At 36.3% G+C, this 15,920-nt stretch overlaps 1 protein-coding gene across 4 annotated transcripts in view; it reads right to left on the reverse strand.

Annotated features, from left to right (window-relative positions):
* Window positions 1–1,408: 1,408 nt before the first annotated feature.
* SPIN1 (spindlin 1) overlaps window positions 1,409–15,920 on the reverse strand; it is a 61,990-nt gene continuing 47,478 nt past the window's right edge. For all 4 annotated transcript variants that reach the window (XM_030236894.2, XM_030236893.2, XM_050986598.1 and 1 more), the window contains 4 exons: window positions 14,537–14,585; window positions 9,059–9,312; window positions 7,862–8,095; window positions 1,409–5,178 (listed from right to left, as the gene is read on the reverse strand). In XM_030236894.2, the coding sequence (XP_030092754.1) occupies window positions 4,979–5,178; window positions 7,862–8,095; window positions 9,059–9,312; window positions 14,537–14,585 (737 nt within the window). In that variant the 3' untranslated portion in view covers window positions 1,409–4,978. The remainder of the gene's footprint in view (window positions 5,179–7,861; window positions 8,096–9,058; window positions 9,313–14,536; window positions 14,586–15,920) is intronic.

The following is a 15,920-nucleotide window of genomic DNA, read 5'->3' on the forward strand; positions in this document are numbered from 1 at the left end:
AGTCCCCTGAAGTCATCAATGGCTCCACTACTTACAGCATGAATATAAAAAAAAAAAAAAAAAAAGTCAAAGTAAGTAACTTAATGAGCAAAGAGCAGCCAAGAACAGCCTTTTTTTTTTCCCCTGAAAATTTAACCTGTTCACCTTGACAAGGAGGAACCTGACAGATGTGACAATACAGTACAGCAGCATTAAAGCAATAACTCTGAGTAGGACACCTATCACCCTCTTAAATCTGAGGGACATTACTGTCTACACAGCACTGACACTTGAGATGCTTGTAAGTGAGCTTGTAAGCAACCAGCTCCCAGGAGTGAGTTCATTACTGCAGTGATAGGCAACAAAAATATCTTTGCTTTTATAAGCCTACTCTTTTTCTCTATACAGAGGAAGATGCCATCAAACTGATAGTGGTTTATTAGTAGTAATACAGAACAGGTTCAGGCATTAGTCACAAAGTGTTAGTATCTCTTGCTAACTACAATTTAACAGACTGGTCACAGAGATAAACACTTACTTTCTGCAGGCACAAAGACTTTTTGCAGAAAAGTCTTAAGACTCTCCTTAATCACAGATGTACACAAAATAAATCTTTACTGGGAGCAGTGTCGGGGCAACAGGATACAATAAACTGGATGATGAACTAAGGGAAAAGGCTGGGTATGCATGCTGGCGTTCTCCATATTCTTCAGTATATGACTAAATGAACTTGGTGCCAAAAGTATGTTTTAGAATCACAGAATCATTTAGATTGGAAGAGATCCTTCAGATCATTGAGTCCAACTGTTAACCTAACACTACAAAGTCCACCACTATACCACATCCTTTAAGTGCCATGAACCCTTTATTATCAGAAAAGAGGTAGTAATAAAGAAAATCTGTTCAACATGGAAAGCTTGCCTTAGTAATTAAACCACATAAAGTCTTCAAAACACTTAGAAGACTTTATAAAATCCACAACATGGTGATGTTATCTTCTTTCCTCATCACCTTCAATTTCCATCAACTTTGTTTTTTATCAGTAAAATACACTTCATTAAAATTAAAACTGTTTTTAATTAAGCAAATTAATGTATCACCAAGACACTGTCAAATGCTTCTGCAGTTCCCCACTGCCAAGATATTTTGTGTGCTCTGGAAATAGAGACTGCTTCACAGACCTGCACAGCCCCTGGGAGGGGGTGGGGAGGAGTTTTTTGTGTTTAGTTAAATACAATTTAACAGTATGCTTTTCCTTAGGCAGGTTCCATTTTGCAACCAAATGTATTTCATAGGGCAGTTATTATACCAGCATACATGGCTCAACATTAAAATAGTAAGTCCTTTTAATCAGAAAAATGAGGAAACTGCTTCTTCATAATCTGAAATTACATCTGTGTTTTGCTCGTGAGAACAAAGTTTACAGGCGTAAGTTGCACATAAAGGGTTTATTTTAAATGTTTTAAGGATAGAGTTACATCATAATTATAAAAATTACTTACAGAATTAAGTAACAATTTAAAGTGTTTATACTTCTAAATGCAGAGAACAGGGAACTGTCTACATTGTTCAAAATAAAATAAAAATAAAGAAACCAAGCTCTAAAGATGAATTCATCACCTAATTTAAAAATGTGAACACGAAGACCTCTGAACTATACACATACCAAGAACCATCCAAATTGCACTAATGATGTAAAATACAAAAAACACAGCATTTTCAAGGAACCAGAAACTGTTTTTACCATAATTCTTTCCCTAGACAATAATAATTCTTTTTCTATACAATTCTCTCTGAAGACAAAGCCCCTGTGTTTAAACAATCCATTTAAAGAATGCTTCTACCTATTCCAACAAAAAGGGTTTTCCCCATCTCTACTCCAACATAGTTTAGGGTTTGGCACTCAAAAGAAAGAAGAAGAATGTAGTGTTCTGCTATTCAACTGAAATTTTATTTTTTTCTTCAACAGAATACATGGTCCCTTCAAATGCTGTATGACACATACAACTGGAAAATTACCTTCCGTTGGCACTATGCTCGTCTCACCGGTGCATTTAATCCTACTAACAACCATTAAAACAGCACAATAAGCAAATTCACAAAAAACTGAACACAAAATAAAAAACAGAATAAAACAAAAACCTAAACATTTTAACATGCAACTTTAGTTTGTTACATTGAATGTTCTAACCCTCTAAGCATGCAAAAAAGGATGGTCTGCATTTAAGTTGGATTTTTTTTTTCCCTTTTAAGTTTTACATGGCAGCCTGACATCACACACACGCACACACACAATATACAACAATACTACAGCAGGTAAATGTGAAGGGTGAATAACTTTTATACAAAGATCCATGGCTTGTGCCATCACAAGCCCTATGTGATTTTGGGAAGTAATGTTGAACCCCTATAACAAGGAACCAACATTTAGTTACCAGGGTAACGCAAGCACTGCATGCAGATCTGAAACATGAGCCTAAAACAAAGCCCAAAGCAGATGGGCAGGGAGTGGAATTAGTCTCAAGCCTCAAAACTGTGGTTTAAGCTATCAAAGAAAACCAAACCCAAAAAAACCAAACCAAAACAAAAAAATCCCCAAAAAAAACCCAAGTGAAAATATCACACAACAGACAAACAGGGACATCCAAAAATGACAGTGAAATTTACAGTTTGTAGATTATACTCTAATTGTCAGAATACATTGTGTATTCAACAGGCTTGCAGAAAACCCACAAATGCAAGCCTAATGCTAAAAGTGTTCCAGTAGACCTAAACCTCAGATATTTGAAAACAAACCTCTTATTCCTCAGATATATAGCCCCAAGCTCAGTGTACTAGGTAATCCATGTATCTTGTGTGTAATTAACACACTCACTCATTCCTGTGCCACAAATATCGACTTGGGCTCATGGAGCCAGGCTCAGCTTTGAGATTTACATGCAGGACTCTTAAGAGTCAATAGAAAACACAACAGATCTGCAGAATGAAAACACTGTGTTGCAAATCTGCTCACTTTGTTCAAACACAAGGAACATTTACGACTCAGGTACTTACTGCATAAGGACTGCATCGAGAAGCTATTCACTGAAAGACAATAGCCTGCCTTTGGTTGCCCATGGTGAAATACTGGACATAATGCAATATAGTAGCAATGGACAAAGAATTAAGGTATCATATTTATACGGAGAGTATTTATTACCATTCAACAGCATAATGAGGCACAAGCCTTAAGGCTAAAATATGAAATCAGGCAAAAAAATGGACAGAAAGGGGCTTAAACCACTGAGTCTTCAATATCAGGAATACCCACAACAGAGGTCATCTGTACCTCTGTCCTCTGATTAACAGCTCCTGCATTCTTCCACTAATGGCACACAGCTGGATACCAGGGTATTTGTTCCTTCCATCAACAGTGTTAACTGTCTTCACATTCTGTACTTCTGTGAAGCAGTTCTTGAAACTTGCAGAGCTCTGCCTTACTGTAACATGACAACCTTGTTGCTGTGCTGCATTGTTGTTCCAATTCCATTATTTTTGAAAGCTGCCACACTTAAGGAAACCCTAATTTTCATACACAACTATCTTGCAAGATTATAACCATGAAAAGGTTTTGCAGTTGTGGGCTGCTATTTACATCCACAATCTAATGCAGATGACTGAACCACTGAGACTGCCTTATAGCTTCCATTAGATAGTACACCACTGGCATGCAGAACTCTAGTGTTCTTAGAATGAAATTAATGTTAACAGCATACCTCAAAGCAAGTACAATGTACACCACAAAAGGCAACAACAGGTTTAAACTGTAGATTTGTCCAGACACTCCTTAAGTGGAAAAGCCAGAAAAAGAATAAACTGGGAAGATGCCTTCTTGAACCAAAATTATTAAAAGCAAACCAAAACAAAGGAATGCAACAGACTGAGCAGAAGGCAACAAATGCTTCTCCTTCTCTTAAGTTACGTCTTCACTGTAAAAGGACACCCCCTCCCACTCCCCTGGTGTGAGATTGTATTCACCATGAAAAATATTAACTACTGTTAGGCGTCTAAGTCCACACACAAACATTCAGGTTGCTAGGTTTTGATTTTAAATGAGAGACTACTGATGCCAATGCGTAGTCAAAAGTCTTCTGAAGTAGCATATATATTGTTAGAGTTGTGGCACCAAGCACTTGGGTTTTCCTAAGAAGTGTGTATAACAAACAAAGAAAGAAGTACAACGTTTAGGATTGAAGGCAGCCTTGTTGCACGGATTTTACTGGTTCCTACAACTTGTAAATATGGGCCATTAACCTGCATATTCTACTTAAGTGGTTATACAGATTAAATGTAATTTTATAGTTTAAAGCCTTTTCACTGAAAGGTGCGTAATCCAAACACTTGATATCCTACTGCCCTGTGACTAGTAAAAAATGCACAAGCATTTCCACGCACTGCAAGTTCTTAAAAAGCTAAATTTGAAATAAAGTGTAGAAACACAGCAGATTGATGTTACTTGGGTTAGGCACTCCTTGATACTGCACAAACTGTTTAAACCTTTCAGAAAAGTCACCTCTGTCCCAACCCTGAAGACAAGGACTGCCAGTATCCAAGAAATTAAATTTAATGTTACAAAAGAAGGCATATCAAAATATCAAACTACACTTGCATGTGGCAGTTGAACAAGTGAGTGCAAGATTGAAGAAAAAGTCAGAATCTATGAAAAAATTTAGATTAATGATTACAATACTAGATCAACTTTACACAGCTTGAATTTGCAGCTGTTCTTTGCTTTTAACTCCCTCCTGCCCAAACATACTGACTTCCTTCAAGAAAAGGAGTTCTCTTACACAAAATGTGTCATGTTTGTATTACTCAGAACAAAACAGTTTTGCTGGCAGAGATTGTGGGTTCGCAGGGACATTTAAGCTTTCGTTAAACTGGAAAGCAGTCAAGTCTTTGTGTCTACAAATTTTACATTTAATAGTTCCACAAATTTGGCAAAAGTTCATGATGACGTCTAGGATGTCTTCACCAAATCGTAGACATAAATATGGAAATCATCATCAAACTTGATGAAATAGACAGATGGTTTGGCTTCAACTTGATGAATGACCATGCCAGTCCTTTTCGAGCCATCTTCTTTGGCATATTCCACTTGTTTGCCTACCAGGCTGTCCACAACTTCACCTGGTTCCCGTTCTGCAGGAGGTGAATCATCTGTAACATAAATCCAGTATGCTTTAGTAGACATTAATAAATTTTGCACTATGGAAGACAACTGCACAGTCGTCTTTAAAACTCATACAAAACAATCAGAAGTTGTAAACAGATTTTATAACTAAATTGTTAAATGAATTTTATTCAGACAAGCATTTAACAATTGCCATGCTTGTAGAAAGAAGCTGCAGAAAAAATTTTCAAGCAATACTGTCTTCAGTTTTATTAAGACAAAAATAACACTTTGGTAAGAGAAGGCAATCTTTGACAGGAGGGTGTATGCACAGGTTGTAGAAAATGGCTGTAGATAGCTGAATTAAGCCATGAGCAGAAAAAGGCACTGAACCTACTTAGCAGAAAGGTACCCTAATTTAACTTCCATCTTCCCACACACATTTTTCAAAGGTTCAATGCATGCATTTGACTACAACAGAAGCATCTCTTCCGAAATGGTAGTAGATGTCAACTCGTTATTAAAAGGGACTTTGACTCCATATTTGAGTAATTTTGTAAAATCTGACTGTATTGTTTTCCTCTCTGGTAAAACCTAAGCAGACAATCCGTATGCTAAATCTGGATTATGAAAAGTGTGACTTGTAACATGCCAAGTGATTGGATACAAGTCAATCACAGAACATGATAAAGGGTAAAAAGTACTGTATGGAGAACTGGAAGCTAACCACATCTTCTTTCTCAACTCCTCTTCTCTGATTCCTAGTTTAGATAAACTTGTAGTTTGTATTCTACTGCAAAACTTTCTAAAGCAATTGTAATATCTGATGTGACTTTTATTCTGGAAATCATAAGCTTTTAAATTAATAACTTAGTTACAAGTTTGTATTAAGAATCCCTTACAGATTCTACCTATTTTGAGTTTTGAGAGCTGTGAAAAAACTCTCGAAGGAGAAAAAAACCCAAGAGGGAATGAAGAGACTGCTTTGCATTTGCACTTAGAAATTCTTGCAAAAAGAAGTTTCATTTTTGTGTTTCAGTTCCACTGTAAATGCACTGTACAGCACACATAGTTATTATCCTCTTAGTATGAGTTTTATACGAAGAGTCTTTCTTGGCAAAGATGCAAGTTCAACTCCTGCATTTTCACTCAGAAGTGTAGGCCAAGTTTTAGTATCAGATACAGTAATATACTTTCCCCTTACAAAAAGAAAAAGGTTAAAACAAATTATCTCTTATTTGGTCTCCTCACATGTGCAGAACCTATATTGATAAGGGACAGTACCCTAGAAATTTTATTTATAACATTATGGCAAGTTTCACCAAATTTACAGAAGCATTTGCAGATATTCTAAAATCTGATTTTGAATAATACTACTCCAAAATACTAACATCCAATTGATGACTCAAGGAAATGATTCAAAATATCTGGAAAGCATTCACGTTCAGGAAAGGAAGCAAATACCTAGAAGTGTTTAGAAGTAAGCAATAATCTTTTGGCGAGCACAGAGGGTGAAGTGCACTAAAAGCAATTAAGATTTAAGTGGAAAGAAAGCATATAAGCTTTCCCTACTCTCACGGTGGCAGAAAGCAAAGCAGACTAAAAAATACATTCTTGATGGGTAGTACAGTTAATACAAAAAACAAGTTATTTTAACATTCAAGTCTGAAAGAGCTTGCTTTATTTCTTTAAGAAAAGGAAGGTCACTTTTTTCCATTAACATCTGTGACTCTTTCTTTAAAAGTATCAGAAATGTTGCTTTTTGCTAGGGCCAGAGGAGAGGATAATCTAAACACAGATCATTATCACAGAGATTATGCAAATACGCGCCACTTTTCTATTCTCCCAGTAAATCATTAACAGTGGTGAATCTGAAAGAAGATGACCTCAAACTCAACAAATTACTAATTGGGTAACTGTAGTGGTTAACTACATAGTGCTTTGCTTATATATTAATTACAATAATTTTCTTTAAATCCCAGATGGCTTCTGTCAGAAAGGGTTTTGTTACACAGGAGAAGTAAACTCAAAGTATTTGTTATAATCTCTCTCTTTGAACTATCTAAATCTCTAGAATAATACTGATTCTGTGAAAAGTCTCCTAAACTAAGAGAAGTCCTGAAGAAGACTACTTCATCCAAAATGAGAGGAAAAATACTAAGAGGAAATATTTTTCTTACTAGTTTTACAAAATGTGAGAGAAAAACAACTTTCAAAAAATAAGTACTTCTTTCCCACAAGCAACTACTCAAGAAGTTTTTCACACTGAAGATACATAGCTCAGTGAAATTGTTCATACTATATCAGTTTGACCCAAAATATTCATTCACACAAGAACTGCTTCAGAAACACAAATCAAGAGCCAACTCCACACAAGATGATACTTATATAAGAAAAAAAGCAGTGGATGACTTCCAGCTTGTCAATTTCCACTAAAAAACCAAAAAGTAAAGTATTTCACAGTGGCACACCCATATTTTCAGGAGAATTAAGATTAATTATGAGAAAGTATTACTCTGCATATGTCACCGCTAAGAAAAGTTAAATATTTCAGCAGTTAACACAGATGTTCTTTCTTGTACTACATTTGTTAGCTGTGATACTTAAAAAAAAATTAAATGGAATATCAAATATGATGCTTCTTTGTTAGCTCTTTTGACCATAAATAAACCACAGCCAAATGTTTAATACAAAAAGCTGCTAAAAGAAAACAGCAACTGGCCTACTTACTTGAATCAGGCATAATGCGAAGGTCACCTTCTTTATAATCATCTAAGAGCTGGTACATGTACAAGACAGGATCTTTCTCATAGGTAATATAAAACCATGTGTTCATAATAGGAGCTCGAGCCAAAACCATCCCCCTCCATTCATCTTTTGAGCCATCCTCTGTCTCAAACATATGTTCCACGGCTTTACCAATCATTGTGTCTGCCAGGTGGGCATCACTAATTCGAGACGAAGCTGAAATGAGAGCATTTCAGAATTCATTCAAAAGCACAGATATGTATCTTTGTAAAAATAATCTTCATGTTAACTAATGCACAAATTTGATTGGCAGTTAGTAAATTCATACACAAAACAAATAGTGTCCATTCCAGAGAGTTTAGTGCTGCAGAACTAAGAACTTCAGAATGTTGTTAAAATAACAGTGAATTACTGTACTCCCTTTGATTAAACAATCACAATGTAAGCTAACAAGAGATCAATCGAGCACCAAAGACTCTGAACTTTAACTAGACACTGGATAGGGAGAGGCAGAAACAAAAGGCCTGTCTCAAGGCAGTTCTATGATATTATTAATTCAACTTTGGGGTTGGTTCCTCAAAATGCCACCCTACAGATTGTAACCAACTCCTTTGCAGTCAGGAGAAGCAACAGCTTTTTCTATTTACAAACTAGTGTTTACTTGAGTAGATATCAAACTTGGTGGATTGAAAAACCTGCAGTTTAACAATCCAAGTTAATTCTGAAAAACAAAAAGCATTATTAATAATTACATTAATTCAGTTAGAAAATGTCTTCCAGCCATTATTATAAGTACATGGCAGTAGTACAAGAAAAAAATGTAGCCCTATTACTGTTAGACACACAAAACAGACAATATAATCTATAGATGGCTTAGAGTTGAAATTTCAACAGAAATATCAATGCTAATCTGAAAACTACAAAATGTACTGCATACTGCTTAAAGACAGAGGACAGCAACTGCACTCAATAGCATCATCAAAATTTGGTGGAACTGAAAAAAAAAAATCAAAGCATTTAGATTTCCTGCCATCAGACAAAAATGAAATTGGCACTTAAGTAACACTTAAGTGGTCATAGGTTATCCTGGGGCAAGTCTGGAGGGATTAATGGAAAACATTTGGTGATAAATGTCAGCCATATGTATATTTATTTAGGAGAAAAACCTTAAACACTTACCAACTCTGTCTGGAAGAACTTCAAGTGCTGAAACTCTTTCATCTTTGTGAAGTTCTAGTCCATACACACAATCAAATCCATCATACTTTATGAGATAGAGAGAGGGATTTACAGGAACTTGATCAAGAACTGTGCCCTTCCATTGTGTTACAGGTCCACTTCCTTCTTTCCATCCATGCTGTATTCTGCAGCCTACAATATTTCTTCGTGGCTGAGAAATAGGTTTGCTTGGTCCCACATTGTTTCTATGTTTTCTGTACACAGATACAAACATTAATATTAAACAAATACATACATATTCTACTTCAGAAAATAGCTGTATCCTTTTACTTGACAATATTTTTATAGCTTATCATGCTTTATTCAAATTAGGTCATAAAGCTTATCACGCTTTATTGGAAAAAAGAAAAACACTTAAAAGTAGGGACACATTTTTGACATCTGTGTAAGTTCAGTTTCCTAGCAGTAAATTCTAAATGCAGTTTGCTTAAGCCAAAATAACTGTTCTATCCCTTGTTACTCTGAATGTTAAAAGTGAAACTCACCTGATCAAATCTCAAAGCACAAGGTTAGCTGGCAGTATTACAACTTTATTACCTTGTTACTCTCTGCAGAAGAGTAAACAACTTCTTCTCAGAAGGAAGAAGTCAGTGCAAGCATTAGGTGGCTGACTAAAATTCTTTCAAAATGTTTATTTACCCCAAAACAGACCTGTTTTCGCCTGAAGAAAATTTTGGCTCCTCCATTCAAAGGTAATTTTGATTCCAAGTAGTTTTAAAGACATGACAGCAACAACACTTCTGTATTTAGTATGGAAAATGAAAAACTGCATGTAATGTAAATGGTCAGAGAGGGGATACTCCTTCATGTGGAAAACAGATCAAGTAACTTTTTTGTCCTTCTGATATTTTCATGGAATTGGCATGAAAATTCCCTCTGGTAAGTAACAGTTGCTATTCTGACGAACTGTAATGTAAGCCATTTGACAGTTCCAAATCACTGAAAGTGTTATTCAAGTTTTGTTTTATCCAGCTATTAAAAACACAGTTTTGAACACAAATGGAAGAAACTATGGGGCATTATGACAATATACAAAATTCTCCTGGATATCAACTACTTGTAAAACAAATTTTCGGGCTACTACATGTAGCACACATAATTTCAAAGGCAGTAATACATGCCCACAACTAGCTTAAAAGTAACATCTAAAAAATGATCAGTTGCAGAAGGCAATATTTTTCCTTAGATTAGAGACAGTGATCAAAGAAAAAGGTCTCCAGATATGATGAATGCTCTGAAAGAAGTCCCTATATGAACCAAAAAATAGAGATAACAATCATACCACTGAAATCCTGGAAGCAGTATTTAGAATAATACACTCACAATATGATATTGGAATGTTTAATGCTGTATCACAACTGTAATCATAACTATTAAAAACAGGATACACAATTAACTTCAGTACTTGTCCCACCTCCAGACTTTAATTCGCCATGACGATCTTAGCAAGGGTGTTTTCAAATTTCACTTGTTTAATCATTTGACATTTCCAAAGATCAGACTGCAATTTTGCATTCCTACCCTTGATAGCACAGGTAAGTGGAACAGGTTTGAGTTCCTGTAAAAAGAAACTCTCCCACAAAGCTGGATCTAATTTTTTGCAAAAACTAGAGTGTATTTTCAAATTCTAGCTCTGCTCAAGTATATACATGTGTTTCTAATTGCACTAAGTGTCAGTAATAGCCTACCATTACAAAGTAAGTTCAGAGATCTGGCTCTCAGCACAATATTGAGTTTGTTTTGTATTCAATTCATCTAATTAGTGTTAATGGAACACTGCTTCATTCTGAAGAGAACAAAAACTACTAGAAATGAAAGAAGTTTAAACTGACATTACTTTGTCTAGTTTAAGCAGTTTATGTTGCTCATCATTTCATCTTTGAAAAAAATTATAATGCTATTGGTATTCAACCTCACAGACAACTTTACTTTCTGCCTACAAAGAATAATCCACTTTAGTATTAATTTGGAACAATAAGGGAAAAAGCTTTACACTCATTCTAAAAAAAGATGGAAGAAGACAACATAACTGACTTCGAACAGGTTTAAAATGCCTCACAGAGCAAAGAGTATTAAGAATTTAATTACAAATCAAGTGCCCGCTAGGTGTACTTGCAGTTGAAATTTTTGTTTGAAGGTTGCATTACTAACAGCTGCTCACTTCTCATTTGAAGCAGTTTATACTGTAACAAATTAGACATTCAAACTTGTATAATATCAAGGAAAATCTACTTCTTGTATCTGAACATGGTAAGAAAGCAAGCAAAAGTTTCTAACTACTAATAAGTAAGTTATGACGTACTTTCATGTAAGACAATCAACTAACCAAATTTCCCTTCCTCAACACCGAGCCATTTGTGTAATAAATCAAGTTACACAGATAACCTATGATTTTCTATCCAGAAGGTCCAACAAAATTTTTCCTTCTCTTTCATTAAAACATTCTTTAAAGTTTCCACAGACATTTACTCTTGAATATTTGAAAACAATTAGACATGTAAGAAATGAAGCCAGGATAAAGAGCAAATAGCAAGTCCTGGAAGTAGTTCTTGACACATGAGATACATCCTCATTGTAAATGGCCCTTCGATTCCCAAAAGTTTCTGTTCCTCTTCTTTATCTTGCAGGCTGAAAGCTGTTAAGTAAAAACCTAATGCAAAAAAGTTTCATTATCAGAACCAGATACTTTGGAAACATTCTAAAGACTACACAGCCAGAAGGAAATCTGCCCAGATATTAAAGCTGTGTTTATATGATCCTTACAAAAACTTTAATTTGGCTACTGCTACCTGGGAAACCAACATATTTCATAACTGCACAGGACTGGTAGCAGAAAAATCAGCCATTACCAGAGGGCTGTCCTTAAAACACAAACTACCATTTATAAAAATAGGAATGGCAATGCTCAGTAACCTACAAAGTTACCCATTTAAGTTTCGTTGTTGATTGGTTTTTATCCTGATCATGTCACCTCAGAAAAACACCAAAAGGGGGGGAAAAAAAACCAAACCAGAAGGATGAAAGAAAACCACATCTCTCAGATATGCAAAACACACACAACTGTGAAAAACTAGAATGAAAATGATAAAACATTATAGAAGCAGTGCAGCAGCAGTGGTCAGTATGCTTTCAAATCTCTCATGGTACAAAACAGAAAAGTTATTGCAAATAGGAGACAAAACTTAACACAACTGTGATCTCATTAATGGCTATGACTAATAACATAATGTTGATCTGAGAATTGTTATTAATTACTTTTCATAATATTCAGACTATGAGGCATGTTAATTAAGATAGAGGTGTTGAAGAATATTCTCTTTATTTGAAGTACTCCCTCCAAAGTAAAAAAAAAAATCATTAAGTTGTGAATTTCAGCTCTAGATGCTGCGGAAGCCAAGAGCACGTCACCTTAAAGTGGTATCACAATTTCAAAATGTTTAAGTTCACTTGTAATTAAACTGCAATTATAACCTACACCTCCAAGTCTCCGAATTGCTGACTACAAGAAATCTGGAGAGCCTATGAAGAAAGGATTGTTTCATACCTGTGCTAAATCTTGCACTATCCTTATACACTAAGCATGGAAAGAATGACATCTGTGAGCTTATTGACTGATCTGATGCCAGTGAGGTCAGCTTCATACTGTCAGACATCACCACTACTAAACGACAGAGCACTTGGAAGAACTGTCCTATAACCACTGGAATCATCTCCAGAAGGCTCAACAGTTGTGGGCCCTTCTTTCTTTTAAAGAAAAGGGTACTGTCTGACAAATGGCTATCTTTCATTTAAAGAACTCAGAAGGCTCATCCACACTGCTCATTCTATCACAACCTCATTTACTGAGTCATGCCTTGCTCCTTCTTCTGCCACAAACCTTCTGAAACAAACCTTTAAAATCTCAATAGCCTTTGAGTACCAGTAGGCTTCTTTTTCTTTTTCCTTAAATGAGGACGTAACTAAATAAATAGCTGAATCAGTGACAAAGTATACATTAGTAACAGTCAATCATGTTGGCTCAGAGTAGTATCAGCATACAGTATTACATCATATTCATATCCTACTCATTTATGGTAAACTATAAACAATGTTCCACTACTCCTAATTCTCAGACAAGTCATATGCAGAACACAAGAAGTCACCTTGGCTTGGTACAAAAAAACCTTAACTAAATAATAAAAAATTGAACTAGGCTAAATTAACATAAAACTAAACTGGATGCTTAAGTTAAATACCTCAAAATTATGTCACTTAGGATCAAAACTTCTTATGTCCCACAAAAGCTTTTATGCTAATAAATTTACAGCCTATTTAGTTATTTAAATAAGTGTATATTAACACAACAATAAAGACAAATCTAGCCACCCTCAAGTACAAAAGGCAACCCACCTCTGATAGTCTTCCCATCATACACTCCTTTCTCTGAGCGGTTGAAAGAGAACAAGAGAAATTAAAGTTTAACCAACTCTACCTGCCCCTAGACAAAAAAATGTTTCTCTTTGCCTTCTATAGAGATAGACAAGAATGGACAATGATGAGCTGGTGGAAGGCATCAGAGTAGTTTAACATCAAGTGTTGTCTCTGGGAAACAGTTAACACTGTTAATAGTGATTAACTAGATTGATTGTGGAAAATACACCTGCCAAACAAATTGCTTGTGATTGATACACACTATATGACTTTACACTTACAAACAGCTAGTAGCATTTCAAGTTTCCCACTTACCCAGCTTAGCTTCTCTCACCAGATACAGCCAGATATGGTATCTTGCTGCATGACACTAAGACCAATTATATCCAGAAGGTTACCTCTACTTTCACACAGCTACTCACCAGTGTTCAGCTGCCACTATTTAAAATGTTGAACATGGAAAAATATGTGCCACGAAAGTGTAGCAAATGCAGGTATCCTTCCTTCACATACTAACAGCAACTTCCTTACAGAAGTATCTCAGTACATTCTTTATTTTAAAAAATGAAAAATCTTTTCCAACACTTATAGTGCATACATGATTAGATATATTTGAAATTTCCTTCCCAAATGGGCTCTCAGTAGGTATGACTTGCAGTTTTTTTTGACCTGGTGACTGCATGAAATCTGTGCCAGAGAACAGACATCCTACAGTAGACATGGCTAAGCTCAGGCTTGAAAATCCTTCTCTACAGATTACGGAAGAATTTCAAAATTGTTTAAAAAAAAAAAAAAGTTAACAGTCAAATCAGCATTTAAAACTTTATCTGTGGGGCTTTCTTTCCTACTACCCTCCTGAAAGGATTAGAAGTCCGACTCTACACACATGTACAGACTGGATATTATTCCACAATTTTCAAAAACAGAGTGGAACAATACAGATATATTTCTAGAACAGTACTTCCAGTTACTGAGAGCTATTCTTTAGTAAATATATTAACAACTTACTTGTGGGATGTTCTTTTCTTCATCATGCTGGCAGACACTCCTGCATGACCTACAATATAAAAGATGTTGGAATTACTGAAAAACAATTTAAAAACTTACATAAAAGCCATCAAATTTGATGTCAAAATGTAAAGAATCCAAACACTTCGTGTTACGACTGATCAGTGACCTGTTAAAATGGGAAAAGGCTCTAGAGAGGTAGACATTGGCTATCTGCACATGAAGCTGTGGTGGGCTGATCTTGCCTGGATGCCAGGTACCGACCAAAGCTGTTCTATCTCTTCTCTCAGCTGGACATGGGAGAGAAAATACAACCAAATGTTCCTGCGTCAAGAGAGGGTCAGAGAGGCATCACTCACCTATTACCACCACAGGCAAACCAGACTTGATTTGGGAAATATTAATTTATTACCAAGCAAGTCAGAGTAAGATAATAAGAAATTAAGCTAAATCTTAAAAATACCTTCCTCACAGCTATCCCTTCTTCCTGGGCCTAACTTCACTCCAAATTTTTTTCTACCTCCTTTCTCCCAGGTAGCACAAGTGGACAGGGACTGAAGGTGCAATTAATCACATGTTGTCTCTGCTGCTTCTTTCTTTCTTTCTCCTCAGGGTTAGGGTTAGTTCTCCCTCTTTAGGGGAAGTACTCATCTTACTTTTTCCCCACTGAAATGTGGGGTCCCTCCCACAGGAGACATTCCTCCAAACTTCTCCAATGTGAATCCGTCTCATGGGCTACAGTTCCTGGTAAACAGCTGCAGCATGGATCTCTTCCAACTGTGCCATCCTTCTGGAACAGGCTGCTCTGCACTGAGCCCCTCATGGGGTCACAAGACCTGCTCCAGAGTGGGCTCTTCTCTCATGGGGCTACAGGTCCAGCCAGGAAACCTGCTCTAGTGCAGACCTCCTGCAGTCTCACAGATTCCTTCAGTCACATTCACCTGCATCGGTGTAGGGTACTCCATGCACTGCAGCTGCTTCACCATGATCTTCACCACTGTCTGCATCAGACCCTCTGCTCCAGGGCCTGAAGAACCTCCTCCCCTCTCCTTCTGCAGTGACCTTGCTGTCTGAAGGGCTGCTATGCTCATTCATTTTCACTCCATTCCTGCAATTGCTGTGGGGCAGAATTTTTCACCTATTCTTACATACAATATCCTAGTGGCACTACCACCATTATTGATAGGCTCAGCTTTGGCCAGTGGCAAGTCCATCTTGGAGCTGGCTGGCACTGGCTCTCTTGGACACAGGAGAAGCTTCTAGCTACTTCTCACAGAAGCCACCCTTGTACCCTCCTGGCATGCCATGCAAATCCAACACAGAAGCTCAGTGATGAACCTAACAACCTTCCATTAAAATGGAAATTCAACTAAATGCAACAGAG

This window comes from Serinus canaria, chromosome Z (assembly GCF_022539315.1).
Source record: "Serinus canaria isolate serCan28SL12 chromosome Z, serCan2020, whole genome shotgun sequence".
Classification (NCBI taxonomy): Eukaryota; Metazoa; Chordata; class Aves; order Passeriformes; family Fringillidae; genus Serinus; species Serinus canaria.